An 18,666-nucleotide genomic window follows, 5' to 3' on the forward strand; every position below is an offset into this window, starting at 1 on the left:
AACCTGAAAAGGCGTGTAGCATTATCATGGCTTGTGCCATTCTGCACAATATAACTTTGTGGATGAATGAGCCTGATCAAACTGCCAGAAGATCAAGAAGAGGAGATGCCTAATGTAGACGCAGTGTACAATGGAGCCAATGATGGAAGGAAAATTAGGGATCACATCACTCAGATGTACTTCACAAATTAAATTCACACATTAACTTCTTAATTACCTTTCCACTTTATTTTGTCTCACTTTATTTTTCTAGAGGTAGAAGTTATGCTTCCTTCATAAATTGTATGTACCGACACTTTATGTTACGAAGTTTAAATCTTAAGTAAAATTGAGAATGAAAATGGGAAATATGTCAGCGAGACAACAACCCGACAATAGAGCAGACAACAGCTGAAGGCAACCAAAACATGGTTCACCTGACCTCACCTAGGAATAAAACATATACCGTGTAGTAATTCATACAGTTTTTGTGATATTTGTAGTTATAATTGTATCTTAAAGACTTTCTGCATAAATTGAATGTTAATCAGCCTCAGAAAGCAGTTGATCATATTAGCGTGGGCACTCCTGTTTATAATTTTTTTGCCAGTGGAAAATAAAAAATCAAGCAGACAAAGAGTCAACATATTTATATGTATAATATATATTAAATATAAACAAAACTAAAAAAAACAATAGGTTAACACTAGAAATAGAATCTTTATATTCTACTGCTCCATGATAGACAGAAACCCAGCAGTAAGATTGTCATCAAGCTTGCTGTGAAGTCTTTCATATAACTGAATTTGGAGGTTTGTTTTAATTAATTTTCTCTTCAAAACTTGACACTGCAGACTGTATATATCATCAGCTGTCTTATTCTTGGTTTTATTTTGTGGTTGTTCCTGTTCATCAGATCTAGAAAACAAGGAGATAAAACATAAAATAGTATTCACCAGCAATGGACGTCAAGTTGGTTACTTATTCCCTATTCCCTATTCGTTACCTATTCCCTATTCCCTATTCCCTATTCGTTACCTATTCCCTATTCTCTATTCGTTACATATTCGTTACCTATTCCCTATTCCCTATTCGTTACCTATTCGTTACCTATTCCTTATTCCCTATTCGTTACCTATTCGTTACCTATTCCCTATTCCCTATTCGTTACCTATTCCCTATTCCCTATTCGTTACCTATTCGTTACCTATTCCCTATTCCCTATTCGTTACCTATTCGTTACCTATTCCCTATTCCCTGTTCTTCCCTATTTTTCCCTATTCGTTACCTATTCGTTACCTATTCGTTACCTATAATAATTCCCTATTCCCAATTCGTTACCTATTCGTTACCTATTCCCTATTCCCTATTCGTTACCTATTCGTTACTTATTCCCTATTCCATATCGTTACCTATTTGTTACTTATTCCCTATTCCTTATTCGTTACTTATTCGATTTTTAATATCCTTCCCCCTTTTTAATTGTTTATACTCTTTTATCTGGTAATAGTTCTAAATTTGTTGAGGTAAAATGATCTTTTTATGACCTATTTATATGTGTTTGTGCTCAACCGATCCTTTTACTTTATGTTCGATACTCATTTGTTCCTTATTTGATTTTTATACGTTCTACCTTTTAACTGCTTTATGTCCGTATGTTTGAAGATGGATCTTGGTTCGAAGGGATGAAATCACCGTGTTAGCGCTTGCATATAAAAAAAAGATGTGGTATGATTGCCAATGAGACAACACCCCATAATAGACCAAAATGACACAGAAACTATCAACTATAGGTCAATGTACGGCCTTCAACAATGAGCATAGCCCAAACCGTGTAGTCACCTATAAAAGGCCCAGACATGACAATTTCAAACAATTCAAACAACAAAACTAACGGCCGTATTTCATATACATAAAAATAAACGGAAAACAAATATGTAACACAAAAACAAACGATAACTACTTAATTTCAGGCTCTTGTCTAGGGACAGGCACATACTATTATAATGTGGTGGGGTTAAACATGTTAGCAGGATGTACATCGTTTCGGAGCATGCTATAACTTTGTTTAATTCGTTCCATCACTCGCTTATAATTCGCTTATAATACGTGTATCGTACGTTGCACCTTTTAAAACATGATTTTCAATTGTTTTGTTGTCTCTGGTGGTAGATTTGGGTTCTTAGAGGTGATATAACTATATACGCGCATATATGTACCCGTTCCAGCGCTCGGATAATACCCTGTTAAATATTCGTTACTTATTCGCTTTTAATACGTTTGTTGTACGTTGCACCTTTTAGAAAAGGATTTTCAATTGTGTCCATGTCTCTGGTGGTAACAATGTGTAATTAGAGATGAAAGGACCCCATTAGCGTGCATGTACCCGTTCCAGCGCTCGGTTAATACCCTGTTACCTATTCGTTACCTATTCACTTATAATACGTTTGTTGTACGTTGCACCTTTTAGAAAAGGATTTTCACTTGTGTTCATGTCTCTGGTGGTAACAATGTGTAATAAGAGGTGAAATGACCCTATTAGCGTGCATGTACCCGTTCCAGCGCTCGGTTAATACCCTGTTACCTATTCGTTACTTATTCGCTTTAAATACGTTTGTTGTACTTTGCACCTTTAAGAAACGGATTTTCAATTGTGTTCATATCTCTGGTGGTTATAATGTGTTCTTACAGATGAAATACCCCTATTAGCGCGTATGTACCCGTTGCAGCGCTCGGATAATACCAGGTTACTTATTCGTTCCTTATTCGCTTTTAATGCGCAGGGTATACGTTGCACCTTGAAATAAATCTTTTTTTTTAATTGTGTTCGTGTCTCTGGTGGTAACAATGTGTTCTCAGAGATGAAATGACCCTATTAGCGCGCATGTACCCGTTCCAGCGCTCGGTTAATACCCTGTTACCTATTCGTTACCTATTCGTTACCTATTCACTTATAATACGTTTGTTGTACGTTGCACCTTTTAGAAAAGGATTTTCAATTGTGTCCATGTCTCTGGTGGTAACAATGTGTTCTTAGAGATGAAATGGTCCTATTAGCGCGCATGTACCCGTTCCAGCGCTCGGTTAATACCCTGGTACCTATTCGTTACCTATTCACGTATAATACGTTTGTTGTACGTTGCACCTTTTAGAAAGGGATTTTCAATTGTGTCCATGTATCTGGTGGTAACAATGTGTAATTAGAGATGAAATGACCCTATTAGCGTGCATGTACCCGTTCCAGCGCTCGGTTAATACCCTGTTACCTATTCGTTACCTATTCACTTATAATACGTTTATTGTACGTTGCACCTTTTAGAAAAGGATTTTCACTTGTGTTCATGTCTCTGGTGGTAACAATGTGTAATTAGAGATGAAATGACACTATTAGCGCGCATGTACCCGTTCCAGCGTTTGGTTAATACCCTGTAACCTGATCCGATGGATAAATCTGTTGTAGAGTTGTCACTGGCTCAGACGTACTTATAAATATAATTATTTTCTGTGACTGTATCTTACATTCATTTGTAGGATCCTTTTCTATAGATAATTTAGCTTATCTGTAAAAATAACATCTGCATGCCTTATATATATCATGTACTGTAGTACGACGCTAGATTAAAACGGACATTTTTATGAAGCCCAGGTTGTCGTGTGGTATAGCGGGACTGTATTTGAATAAAATGTTATCAAGAGAAATATAGCGGGACGGCTACAGTGCAGGCGATTTGGTGTCACGATATCTCAGTAGCATGGGTTTGAATCCCGGCGAGGGAAGAACAGATCTAACATTGCTGGGTTGATGTTTAGACGAGTTGTATATATATACATATGTGTTGTGATTTCTGTTCAATCATTTGTATATTTATTAAATCTGAACTGCAATCTTTGATGATTTTTTTTTTTTTAATTATGACGATTTGAAGCTGGACATAAGAAACAGGTAGGAACAGTTTATAAAAAATGCCTCTAGATTAAGAATCAGATTCTATATCTCTTTTGGGAGTTTTAAAATATATATACCCTTATTTGATATAAACATCAACAATAGAGCTCTATTCATTTGTTGTTTACTACACATTGTAGTAATTATCTATATAGACGCTGGTGTTACTCCAGAAAATGTTATCGTTGCGACAAAACGGCTTTCAACATCGTGAATATTTATTAAACAATACGGATACAGGAATTAGGAGTTTCCAATTCACTCCCACGTCAATTCTGTCAAGAGAGAGGACATCTTAAAAACACATAGGCGTGCTAATTGTTTTTGTATATCAACCAAACATTTTGCCAAAGATGCAGACACTCGAATTTTCTTTGTTAAAACAAATGTGTCCTTTTCTTGACAAACACGCCCAATTAACTTTATGAGGCAGATTTCACACAGAAGCATGTTACATTTGTACAAGAAATATAAGAAGCTGACATACGTACTCATCTTTCTTATTTGTTGGTTCCAGCTGCAGTCAGTAATGTAACCCTAAATCGTATGTCGATAATATTTGGGATGCAGTTGTCAGAGGCTGAATAAAACTTGGTATTCAGGGTGCCCGCTCCAGCCCCTCACTTAAAGATTCATTTAGGGTCAGTCAAGATTTTTGAAGGTTCCACTCCAAACATCGTCTAGGTTGGGGACCCATCTATAAACCCCTTTTAAAAATCCTAGATCTGCATCGGGTTGTATTAACTGAAGCATATTTTATTCCCATGGAGATTTTTAGACCAGCCCATGTTCAGGGTTTATAGGCTTGAGAGCATTTGCATGCAGGAACACAAATAAGTATTTTTTTTTAGTACATTCATTTGGTCTCTGGTGGAGAGTTGTCTTTTTCAGTCATTAGCAATCTTACCACATATTTTTATTTATTATAAGGGTGACATTTCTGTGTGACATCTTGAACTGTTTGTTCTTAAATGTTAAGCTGTTACACCGACCCAAGTAACAGGAGAATTTAAGCACTTACAGTATTTGTAAGCCCACCACATTCTCATTCTGTATGACCTAGTTCTAAGTAAGTAGTGTGAAACTGATTGCTAGTGGTTATATTAAGTTTTATTTGTTTGACACTTGCATTTTTAGATGTGTTGGGATCATGATTTTACACCAACAAACAACACTACTTATAAAAACACCATAATGATCAATGTGACAGGGATATTTGCATTCATACGGTATGGGTCCTTTGCCTATCCTAGGACCATGTATCTTAAAAGTCAAACAAAAAACAACAAGAACTGTCAGCACTAGATACATTGACCAATATCTCAGAACCACCAAATTGAATATGATTACCAAAGATTGCAAAAAATTTGGAAAGAGGGTTTAATAAATATGAGTAATTGGAGCTTGGTAATATAGCTGTATATAGCTACTAAAAAGTGTGAATAGAAAAAGAAAATTAAGTGTCTACTCTTTATTTACACTTATATTCATTTATCTCTCAGTCAAACAATGAATATTTTTGTTGTTGTGTTAATCATGTTAATAGTTGAACATCTTTCTAAAACACACTGTTTTTTTTATTTCACTCTTAGAACAAAATCTGCTTCAAATCAATCAATATGTAGATCACAATTATAACCTTCATTTTCACCAGTTTTGCATTCTATCCTGAAATTATAATGTTATACATGTAGTGAAAAACAATTCCAATATAAGAAAACAATACAATATGCAATTTCAAAGTACAAATTAAATGTGAATTATATATTAATGTCTAAAGACAATTATAACACTTCTCATTTTAGTGCAGATATAAAAAAAAGTTTAAAACAAAAAGCTTACATTGTTTTAAGCTTTATCAAATTATCATAAATGTGCAACTAAATTTTACAAAAGCATTTCAACCTCAAAATGTAATTGAAATAATCGATGATGTTCTTCAAAAGTGGCAGCCCTGTCACATTTGACCCCAAAAATGAAGGTCAATATTGATGTAGTCCTGATTGTAAACTATTAAAAAAATTATGGTTGTTTTATTCTCTTATTTTAGAGTGTCAGGTATTTTATATTGGTATACATGTAGATTCTCAGTGACAGATCCAGAACCTTTTGTATTCTGACAGAACTTAGGGGGCCGCTCTCAAGTCATGCTTCAGTGATTTCCAATATAATTAACCAAAATTTTTCCAACAATTTCAAAAGGTCTTCATCAAGCCCCCTGGATCAGCATATGGTGCTCATTACAAAGTACATCAATATTTTAAAAGTAAACTGTTCCAGCACATTTTTCCATGCAGTTTGGCTCAATCTTAATTATACCTACATGTACAAAAGATGGGAAAATCTGCAAATATATGACTTAATTTCACTGAGACCACAAAATTTGTAGTCTGTGTTGTAAAAATGGTCAATAGCTGTATACTAGTATAAAAATATTTTGATAACTTGCATGGCAATGTTAATATAGTCAATAATATGTTAACATTTGTTTATGCACATGTGTACTTGTTTGTATTTTTAAATCTTTGAACTTTTATTTCATTTGAGACTGAGTTATATTTGTAAGTCAATAACAAGGAGAAGAAGAATCATTTTCTATGAAATATTACATGCAACTTTCTCACAAGTAAAACTAACTGTTTGAGACTAACTTTAATATCTTACCTTCTTTCATTCGTTTTGTACATGCAGTTTATGAAAAGTAATTTGTTACATCACAACAACATGTACAACTTATTAAAGAACTACAGCAGTGTTTTCATAGTCTGTATGAAAAATTGTACATTATTACCACCAGAGATATGAACACAATTGAAAATCCGTTTCTTAAAGGTGCAACGTACAACAAACGTATTTAAAGCGAATAAGTAACGAATAGGTAACGAATAGGTAACAGGGTATTAACCGAGCGCTGGAACGGGTACATGCACGCTAATAGGGTCATTTCATCTCTTATTACACATTCTTACCACCAGAGACATGAACACAAGTGAAAATCCTTTTCTAAAAGGTGCAACGTACAACAAACGTATTATAAGTGAATATGTAACGAACAGGTAACAGGGTATTAACCGAGCGCTGGAACGGGTACATGCACGCTAAAAGGGTCATTTCATCTCTAAGAACACATTGTTACCTTGAAAATCCTTTTCTAAAAGGTGCAATGGAGAACAAACGTATTGTAAGTGAATAGGTAACGAATAGGTAACAGGGTATTAACCGAGCGCTGGAACGGGTACATGCTCGCTAATAGGGTCATTTCATCCCTTAGAACACATTGTTACCACCAGAGACATGGACACAATTGAAAATCCTTTTCTAAAAGGTGCAACGTACAACAAACGTATAATAAGTGAATAGGTAACGAAAAGGTAACAGGGTATAATTAACCGAGCGCTGGAACGGGTACATGCGCGCTAATAGGGTCATTTCATCTCTAAGAACATATTGTTACCACCAGAGACATGGACACAATTGAAAATCCTTTTCTAAAAGATGCAACGTACAACAAACGTATTATAAGTGAATAGGTAACGAATAGGTAACGAATAGGTAACAGGGTATTAACCGAGCGCTGGAGCAGGTACATGCGCTCTAATAGGATCATTTCGTCTCTAAGAACACATTGTTACCACCAGAGACATGAACACAATTAAAAAACGATTTATTTCAAGGTGCAACGTATACTTTCCCCGCGCATTAAAAGCGAATAAGGAACGAATAAGTAGCAGGGTATTACTCGAGCGAACGGGTACATGCACACTAATAGAGTCATTTCATCTCTAAGAAGACATTGTTACCACAAGAGACATGGACACAATTGAAAATCCTTTTCTAAAAGGTGCAACGTACAACAAACGTATTAAAAGCGAATAAGTAACGAATAGGAAACGAATAGGCAACAGGGTATTAACCGAGCGCTGGAACGGGTACATGCGCGCTAATAGGACCATTTCATCTCTAAGAACACATTGTTACCACCAGAGACATGGACACAATTGAAAATCCTTTTCTAAAAGGTGCAACGTACAACAAACGTATTATAAGTGAATAGGTAACGAATAGGTAACGAATTGGCAACAGGGTTTTAACCGAGCGCTGGAACGGGTACATGCGCGCTAATAGGGTCATTTCATCTCTAAAAACACATTATTACCACCAGAGACACGAACACAATTAAAAAACGATTTATTTCAAGGTGCAACGTATACTCTGCGCATTAAAAGCGAATAAGGAACGAATAAGTAACCGGGTATTATCCGAGCCCTGCAACGGGTACATACGCGCTAATAGGAGTATTACATCTATAAGGACACATTATTACCACCCGAGATATGAACACAATTGAAAATCCGTTTCTAAAAGGTGCAACGTACAACAAACGTATTTAAAGCGAATAAGTAACGAATAGGTAACGAATAGGTAACAGGGTATCAACCGAGCGCTGGAACGGGTACATGCACGCTATTAGGGTCATTTCATCTCTTATTACACATTGTTACCACCAGAGACATGAAAACAAGTCAAAATCCTTTTCTAAAAGGTGCAACGTACAACAAACGTATTATAAGTGAATAGGTAACGAATAGGTAACAGGGTATTAACCGAGCGCTGGAACGGGTACATGCACGCTAATAGGGTCATTTCATCTCTAAGATTACATTGTTACCACCAGATACATGGACACAATTGAAATTCCTTTTCTAAAAGGTGCAACGTACAACAAACGTATTATACGTGAATAGGTAACGAAAAGGTAACGAATAGGTAACAGGGTATTAACCGAGCGCTGGAACGGGTACATGCACGCTAATAGGGTCATTTCATCTCTAAGAACACATTGTTACCACCAGAGACACAAACACAATTATAAAACGATTTATTTCAAGGTGCAACGTATACCCTGCGCATTAAAAGCAAATAAGGAACGAATAAGTAACCGGGTATTATCCGAGCGCTGCAACGGGTACATACGCGCTAATAGGGTCATTTCATCTCTAAGAACACATTGTTACCACCAGATACATAGACACAATTGAAAATCCTTTTCTAAAAGGTGCAACGTAGAACAAACGTATTATAAGTGAATAGGTAACGAATAGGTAACAGGGTATTAACCGAGCGATGGAACAGGTACATGCTCGCTAATAGGGTCATTTCATCTCTAAGAACACATTGTTACCACCAGAGACATGGACACAGTTGAAAATCCTTTTCTAAAAGGTGCAACGTACAACAAACGTATTATAAGTGAATAGGTAACAAATAGGTAACGAATAGGTAACAGGCTATTAACCGAGCGCTGGAACGGGTACATGCTCGCTAATAGGGTCATTTCATCTCTAAGAACACATTGTTACCACCAGAGACATGGACACAATTGAAAATCCTTTTTCTAAAAGGTGCAACGTACAACAAACGTATTATAAGTGAATAGGTAACGAATAGGCAACGAATAGGTAACAGGGTATTAACCGAGCGCTGGAACGGATACATGCGCGCTAATAGGGTCATTTCATCTCTAAGAACACATTGTTACCACCAGAAACACGAACACAATTAAAAAACGATTTATTTCAAGGTGCAACGTATACCCTGCGCATTAAAAGCGAATAAGGAACGATTAAGTAACCGGGTATTATCCGAGCGCTGCAACGGGTACATACGCGCTAATAGGAGTATTTCATCTATAAGAGCACATTATTACCACCAGATATATGAACACAATTGAAAATCCATTTCTAAAAGGTGCAACGTACAACAAACGTATTTAAAGCGAATAAGTAACGAATAGGTAACGAATAGGTAACAGGGTATTAACCAAGCGCTGGAACGGGTACATACACGCTAATAGGGTCATTTCATCTCTTATTACACATTCTTACCACCAGAGACATGAACACAAGTGAAAATCCTTTTCTAAAAGGTGCAACGTACAACAAACGTATTATAAGTGAATATGTAACGAACAGGTAACAGGGTATTAACCGAGCGCTGGAACTGGTACATGCACGCTAATAGGGTCTTTTCATCTCTAAGAACATATTGTTACCACCAGAGACATGGACACAATTGAAAATCCTTTTCTAAAAGGTGCAACGTACAACAAACGTATTATAAGTGAATAGGTAACGAATAGGTAACAAGGTATTAACCGAGCGCTGCAACGGCTACATGCTCGCTAATAGGGTCATTTCATCTCTTAAAACACATTGTTACCACCAGAGACATGGACACAATTGAAAATCCTTTTCTAAAAGGTGCAACGTACAACAAACGTATTAAAAGCGAATAAGTAACGAATAGGAAACGAATAGGCAACAGGGTATTAACCGAGCGCTGGAACGGGTACATGCGCGCTAATAGGACCATTTCATCTCTAAGAACACATTGTTACCACCAGAGACATGGACACAATTGAAAATCCTTTTCTAAAAGGTGCAACGTACAACAAACGTATTATAAGTGAATAGGTAACGAATAGGTAACGAATTGGCAACAGGGTTTTAACCGAGCGCTGGAACGGGTACATGCGCGCTAATAGGGTCATTTCATCTCTAAAAACACATTATTACCACCAGAGACACGAACACAATTAAAAAACGATTTATTTCAAGGTGCAACGTATACTCTGCGCATTAAAAGCGAATAAGGAACGAATAAGTAACCGGGTATTATCCGAGCCCTGCAACGGGTACATACGCGCTAATAGGAGTATTACATCTATAAGGACACATTATTACCACCCGAGATATGAACACAATTGAAAATCCGTTTCTAAAAGGTGCAACGTACAACAAACGTATTTAAAGCGAATAAGTAACGAATAGGTAACGAATAGGTAACAGGGTATCAACCGAGCGCTGGAACGGGTACATGCACGCTATTAGGGTCATTTCATCTCTTATTACACATTGTTACCACCAGAGACATGAAAACAAGTCAAAATCCTTTTCTAAAAGGTGCAACGTACAACAAACGTATTATAAGTGAATAGGTAACGAATAGGTAACAGGGTATTAACCGAGCGCTGGAACGGGTACATGCACGCTAATAGGGTCATTTCATCTCTAAGATTACATTGTTACCACCAGATACATGGACACAATTGAAATTCCTTTTCTAAAAGGTGCAACGTACAACAAACGTATTATACGTGAATAGGTAACGAAAAGGTAACGAATAGGTAACAGGGTATTAACCGAGCGCTGGAACGGGTACATGCACGCTAATAGGGTCATTTCATCTCTAAGAACACATTGTTACCACCAGAGACACAAACACAATTATAAAACGATTTATTTCAAGGTGCAACGTATACCCTGCGCATTAAAAGCAAATAAGGAACGAATAAGTAACCGGGTATTATCCGAGCGCTGCAACGGGTACATACGCGCTAATAGGGGCATTTCATCTCTAAGAACACATTGTTACCACCAGATACATAGACACAATTGAAAATCCTTTTCTAAAAGGTGCAACGTAGAACAAACGTATTATAAGTGAATAGGTAACGAATAGGTAACAGGGTATTAACCGAGCGATGGAACAGGTACATGCTCGCTAATAGGGTCATTTCATCTCTAAGAACACATTGTTACCACCAGAGACATGGACACAGTTGAAAATCCTTTTCTAAAAGGTGCAACGTACAACAAACCTATTATAAGTGAATAGGTAACAAATAGGTAACGAATAGGTAACAGGCTATTAACCGAGCGCTGGAACGGGTACATGCTCGCTAATAGGGTCATTTCATCTCTAAGAACACATTGTTACCACCAGAGACATGGACACAATTGAAAATCCTTTTTCTAAAAGGTGCAACGTACAACAAACGTATTATAAGTGAATAGGTAACGAATAGGCAACGAATAGGTAACAGGGTATTAACCGAGCGCTGGAACGGATACATGCGCGCTAATAGGGTCATTTCATCTCTAAGAACACATTGTTACCACCAGAAACACGAACACAATTAAAAAACGATTTATTTCAAGGTGCAACGTATACCCTGCGCATTAAAAGCGAATAAGGAACGATTAAGTAACCGGGTATTATCCGAGCGGTGCAACGGGTACATACGCGCTAATAGGAGTATTTCATCTATAAGAGCACATTATTACCACCAGATATATGAACACAATTGAAAATCCATTTCTAAAAGGTGCAACGTACAACAAACGTATTTAAAGCGAATAAGTAACGAATAGGTAACGAATAGGTAACAGGGTATTAACCAAGCGCTGGAACGGGTACATACACGCTAATAGGGTCATTTCATCTCTTATTACACATTCTTACCACCAGAGACATGAACACAAGTGAAAATCCTTTTCTAAAAGGTGCAACGTACAACAAACGTATTATAAGTGAATATGTAACGAACAGGTAACAGGGTATTAACCGAGCGCTGGAACTGGTACATGCACGCTAATAGGGTCTTTTCATCTCTAAGAACATATTGTTACCACCAGAGACATGGACACAATTGAAAATCCTTTTCTAAAAGGTGCAACGTACAACAAACGTATTATAAGTGAATAGGTAACGAATAGGTAACAAGGTATTAACCGAGCGCTGCAACGGCTACATGCTCGCTAATAGGGTCATTTCATCTCTTAAAACACATTGTTACCACCAGAGACATGGACACAATTGAAAATCCTTTTCTAAAAGGTGCAACGTACAACAAACGTATTATAAGTGAATAGGTAACGAATAGGTAACAGGGTATTACCCGAGCGCTGGAACGGGTACATGCACGCTAATAGGGTCATTTCATCTCTAAGAACACATTGTTACCACCAGATACATGGACACAATTGAAAATCCTTTTCTAAAAGGTGCAATGTAGAACAAACGTATTATAAGTAAATAGGTAACGAATAGGTAACAGGGTATTAACCGAGCGCTGGAACGGGTACATGCTCGCTTATAGGGTCATTTCATCTCTAAGAACACATTGTTACCACCAGAGACATGGACACCATTGAATATCCTTTTCTAAAAGGTGCAACGTACAACAAACGTATTATAAGTGAATAGGTAACGAATAGGTAACAGGGTATTAACCGAGCGCCTGAACGGGTACATACTCGATAATAGGGTCATTTCATCTTTAAGAACACATTGTTACCACCAGAGACATTGACACCATTGAATATCCTTTTCTAAAAGGTGCAACGTACAACAAACGTATTATAAGTGAATAGGTAACAAATAGGTAACAGGGTATTAACCGAGCGCCTGAACGGGTACATGCGCGCTAATAGGGTCATTTCATCTCTAAGAACACATTGTTACCACCAGAGACATGGACACAATTGAAAATCCTTTTCTAAAAGGAGCAACGTACAACAAACGTATCATAAGTGAATAGGTAACGAATAGGTAACAGGGTATTAACCGAGCGCTGGAACGAGTACATGCGCGGTAATAGGGTCATTTCATCTCTAAGAACACATTGTTACCACCAGAGAATTGAACACAATTAAAAAACGATTTATTTCAAGGTGCAACGAATACCCTGTGCATTAAAAGCGAATAAGGAACGAATAAGTAACCGGGTATTATCCGAGCGCTGGAACGGGTACATATGCGCTAATAGAGGTATTTGATCTACAAGAACACATTATTACCACCAGAGACATGAACACAATTGAAAATCCGTTTCTTAAAGGTGCAACGTACAACAAACGTATTAAAAGCTAATAAGTAACGAATAGGTAACGAATAGGTAACAGGGTATTAACCGAGCGCTGGAACGGGTACATGCTCGCTAATAGGGTCATTTCATCTCTAAGAACACATGGTTACCACCAGAGACATGGACACAATTGAAAATCCTTTTCTAAAAGGTGCAACGTACAACAAACGTATTATAAGTGAAAAGGTAACGAATAGGTAACAAGGTATTAACCGAGCGCTGCAACAGCTACATGCTCGCTAATAGGGTCATTTCATCTCTTAGAACACGTTGTTACCACCAGAGACATGGACACAATTGAAAATCCTTTTCTAAAAGGTGCAACGTACAACAAACGTATTATAAGTGAATAGGTAACAAATAGGTAACAGGATATTACCCGAGCGCTGGAACGGGTACATGCACGCTAATAGGGTCATTTCATCTCTAAGAACACATTGTTACCACCAGATACATGGACACAATTGAAAATCCTTTTCTAAAAGGTGCAATGTAGAACAAACGTATTATAAGTAAATAGGTAACGAATAGGTAACAGGGTATTAACCGAGCGCTGGAACGGGTACATGCTCGCTTATAGGGTCATTTCATCTCTAAGAACACATTGTTACCACCAGAGACATGGACACCATTGAATATCCTTTTCTTAAAGGTGCAACGTACAACAAACGTATTATAAGTGAATAGGTAACGAATAGGTAACAGGGTATTAACCGAGCGCCTGAACGGGTACATGCGCGATAATAGGGTCATTTCATCTCTAAGAACACATTGTTACCACCAGAGACATGGACACCATTGAATATCCTTTTCTAAAAGGTGCAACGTACAACAAACGTATTATAAGTGAATAGGTAACAAATAGGTAACAGGGTATTAACCGAGCGCCTGAACGGGTACATGCGCGCTAATAGGGTCATTTCATCTCTAAGAACACATTGTTACCACCAGAGACATGGACACAATTGAAAATCCTTTTCTAAAAGGTGCAACGTACAACAAACGTATCATAAGTGAATAGGTAACGAATAGGTAACAGGGTATTAACCGAGCGCTGGAACGGGTACATGCGCGCTAATAGGGTCATTTCATCTCTAAGAACACATTGTTACCACCAGAGAAATGAACGCAATTAAAAAACGATTTATTTCAAGGTGCAACGAATACCCTGTGCATTAAAGCGAATAAGGAACGAATAAGTAACCGGGTATTATCCGAGCGCTGGAACGGGTACATATGCGCTAATAGAGGTATTTGATCTATAAGAACACATTATTACCACCAGAGACATGAACACAATTGAAAATCCGTTTCTTAAAGGTGCAACGTACAACAAACGTATTATAAGTGAATAGGTAACGAATAGGTATCAGGGTATTATCCGAGTGCCGGAACGGGTACATGCGCGCTAATATGGTCATTTCAACTCTAAGAACACATTGTTACCACCAGAGACATGAACACAATTAAAAAACGATTTATTTCAAGGTGCAACGAATACCCTGTGCATTATAAGCGAATAAGGAACGAATAAGTAACCGGGTATTATCCAAGCGCTGGAACGATTTCATACGCGCTAATAGAGGTATTTGATCTATAAGAACACATTATAACCACCAGAGATATGGACACAATTGAAAATCCGTTTCTTAAAGGTGCAACGTACAACAAACGTATTATAAGTGAATAGGTAACGAATATTTAACAGGGTATTATCCGAGCGCTGGAACGGGTACACATATGCGCTTATAGAGTTATATCACCTCTAAGAACCCAAATCTACCACCAGAGACAACAAAACAATTGAAAATCATGTTTTAATAGGTGCAACGTACGATACACGTATTATAAGCGAATTATAAGCGAGTGATGGAACGAATTAAACAAAGTAATAGCATGCTCCGAAACGATGTACACCCTGCTAACATGTTTAACCCCACCACATTATGTTAGTATGTGCCTGTCTCTAGACAAGAGCCTGAAATTAAGTAGTTATCGTTTGTTTTTGTGTTACATATTTGTTTTCCGTTTATTTTTTTGTATATGAAATACGGCCGTTAGTTTTGTTTTTTGTATTGTTTGAAATTGTCATGTCTGGGCCTTTTATAGGTGACTACACGGTTTGGGCTCTGCTCATTGTTGAAGGCCGTACATTGACCTATAGTTGATAGTTTCTGTGTTATTTTGGTCTATTGTGGGGTGTTGTCTCATTGGCAATCATACCACATCTTTTTTTATATGCAAGCGCTAACACGGTGATTTCATCCCTTCGAACCAAGATCCATCTTCAAACATACGGACACAAAGCAGTTAAAAGGTAGAACGTATAAAAATCAAATAAGGAACAAATGAGTATCGAACATAAAGTAAAAGGATCGGTTGAGCACAAACACATATAAATAGGTCATAAAAAGATCATTTTACCTCAACAAATTTAGAACTATTACCAGATATAAGAGTATATACAATTAAAAAGGGGGAAGGATATTAAAAATCGAATAAGTAACGAATAAGGAATAGGGAATAAGTAACGAATAGGTAACGATAGGGAATAGGGAATAAGTAACTAATAGGTAACGAATAGGGAATAGGGAATAGGGAATAGGTAACGAATAGGGAATAGGGAATAGGTAACGAAAAGGTAACGATTTGGGAATAGGGAATAGGTAACGAATGAGTAACGAATAGGGAATAGGTAACGAATAGGTAACGAATAGGGAATAGGGAATAGGTAACGAATTGGTAACGAATAGGGAATAGGGAATAGGTAACGAATAGGGAATAGGGAATAGGTAACGAATAGGTAACGAATAGGTAACGAATAGGGAATAGGGAATAGGTAACGAATACGGAATAGGGAATAAGTAACCAACTTGACGTCCATTCACCAGCAGGGCCTTAAAAATCGACCCTTTTCTAACCAGCAGGACATAAAAAGGGACCATGTGTAACCAGTGGGGCATGAAAAGGCAACCCTGTTTTGCGGTACATTCCTACCACTAAAGATATATGAAGGAAGTAATCCCCCCCTCATCTGTTCAGGCTTCATTAACTTGTTTATGTTCTTGTAATAAGGTCTACTTATAGCTTAGTAATGAAACGATACTCAACCTGGGAACATAACTACCACTTACTTATTAGACATCAACCATTCAACTTTATTTTATTTATTGTTTAGTGAATATTTGACTGACTCCTCCCCCTTTTATGTTTCACAAGAATCAGTTAAAAGTTGAAACGATTGATGCTTTATGTCTTGGACCACTTTTCATTTTATGTTGGAGTGACTTGTTGTTATTGTGAATATGTTTTATGTACGATAACAACAATTCTTCATAAATAGAAGATCTATAGTACCAACAATGAGGTCAGTTTAACCTATATTTTCCTTGGAGACTGAACATTTTTGAATATACACATATCATTCTTAAACATTTTATGCCATAAAGTATTAATGCTGGTACAAATAAAATAATGTAAAAAGGGCAAATAGATGAAGAAAAAAACCAAAAACAAAAACAAAACCATATTTACTTAAATGCCACTATATATTATCGCACAGTGATGTAGATCTGGGAACAGTATATCTAACATAATATATATGTTCCTGTGTAGATGTAGTTTATTTTAAAAGAGAGAAGACATTTATATCCTTTTTTTTCAAATGTCTGTGTACTTAGAGTTTAGAGTATACCTAGCAGTCAGGTCTGTCCTGTTCTGTACCATCTCATGAACAACTGTCACTGGGGCTGCTGCAGGAACTGAGGAATAACTGATGGCATTAAAATGAATGTCTAGGCGATTCCTCCATACATCCTCCATCTCCTCATTCACGGCACTGGACTGTAAGGTGTGTTATAATTGGTCTGAAATAGTTATGTGTACTCATTAGAACAAACTGTATAAGTCATAAATTATTTATTCAATTTTATTTGATGAATGTTCATTTCTGCACTCTTATTTTTTACTTTTTATCTTTAAGATAATTTCAAGAATTTTTTTTTTTACAACAGTATTAATTCATCAAGAACACAACGTTTAAATCAAAGATATTTGTATCAGAATCACCGTGATCTAAAGATAAAATCTTGATGGTCTGGATGGGTTTTTTATTTCAAAATTGTGAAGGTCATTTTCTCTTTTTTTTTTATACTATTGCTCATTATATTCTTGATTTTTACCTATTTTTTTGTCATTTTTTTTTCATTCTGAAAACCCATCCACACCCTATATAATATCTATAACATATCAATAAACCGTATGCGGGCATTCAAAAACAAGAATTTGGTAGACGAGGACAAATTATGAATGTTTTATCTTGGTACATTAAGTTATTTAGGTGTTTAGGGATGACAGAAATTTAAGATAAGACTTTTTTTCTTTCAAAATAGTTGTACCTTTGTGTCCTGAATGATGGATTATGAAGGATATAGTGTTGTGCATCATAGATGGAATGTCAGAACTTACTGATAAATTGAAAATGTCTTTGTATTTCAAGCTGAGATATGAAGTTAATTCATCTCTCTATTCCTCAGAGATGCCTTTAGTTTTGTCAACATAATCATTCAACAGGCTATCTCCAACTTTTGGCAATGATTTTAAAGGCTGGTAATTCTGAAGATATTCTTCAATTTTACCCTTCATCTCTTTTGCTTTTTTTTACTAAGGAAGAGGGCCTACCTGAAGGAAATAGTACACATTTACTTCCTTTGAGAAACTGTTTTATGCAAAATGTAGTAAACTTAAAATATAGGCACTTTAATGCCCTGAATATATTTATTTTTCCAAAGTAGGGCGAACGGACTCGATAAGCGAACAGACACAGGGCGAACATATTATCAGGGCGAACGGAACCGACACCGAAATTAACAGAATAAGGGAGATAAAAGGAGATGGGTTATCTGCACGGGAGAATGTTTAAACAAACGCATTTCATGATGAGCAAGAAAACAATTTAATGCATAAAAGCTAAATACACGATTGAATGTCAAAGTAGAAAACACACAAATAGATGCATATCAAATAAAAAAAA

At 36.6% G+C, this 18,666-nt stretch overlaps 1 protein-coding gene across 1 annotated transcript; it reads right to left on the bottom strand.

Moving 5' to 3' along the window:
- Window positions 1–614: 614 nt before the first annotated feature.
- On the bottom strand, window positions 615–17,476 carry LOC143084436 (uncharacterized). Its single transcript, XM_076260801.1, has 2 exons — window positions 17,329–17,476; window positions 615–897 (listed from the first exon to the last, which is right to left on the bottom strand). The coding sequence occupies exons 1-2, from the start codon at window positions 17,454–17,456 to the stop codon at window positions 708–710; spliced, it is 318 nt and encodes a 105-aa protein (XP_076116916.1). The 5' UTR covers window positions 17,457–17,476; the 3' UTR covers window positions 615–707.
- Window positions 17,477–18,666: the final 1,190 nt, after the last annotated feature.

The sequence above is a fragment of the Mytilus galloprovincialis genome, chromosome 7 (genome assembly GCF_965363235.1).
Source record: "Mytilus galloprovincialis chromosome 7, xbMytGall1.hap1.1, whole genome shotgun sequence".
NCBI lineage: Eukaryota > Metazoa > Mollusca > Bivalvia > Mytilida > Mytilidae > Mytilus > Mytilus galloprovincialis.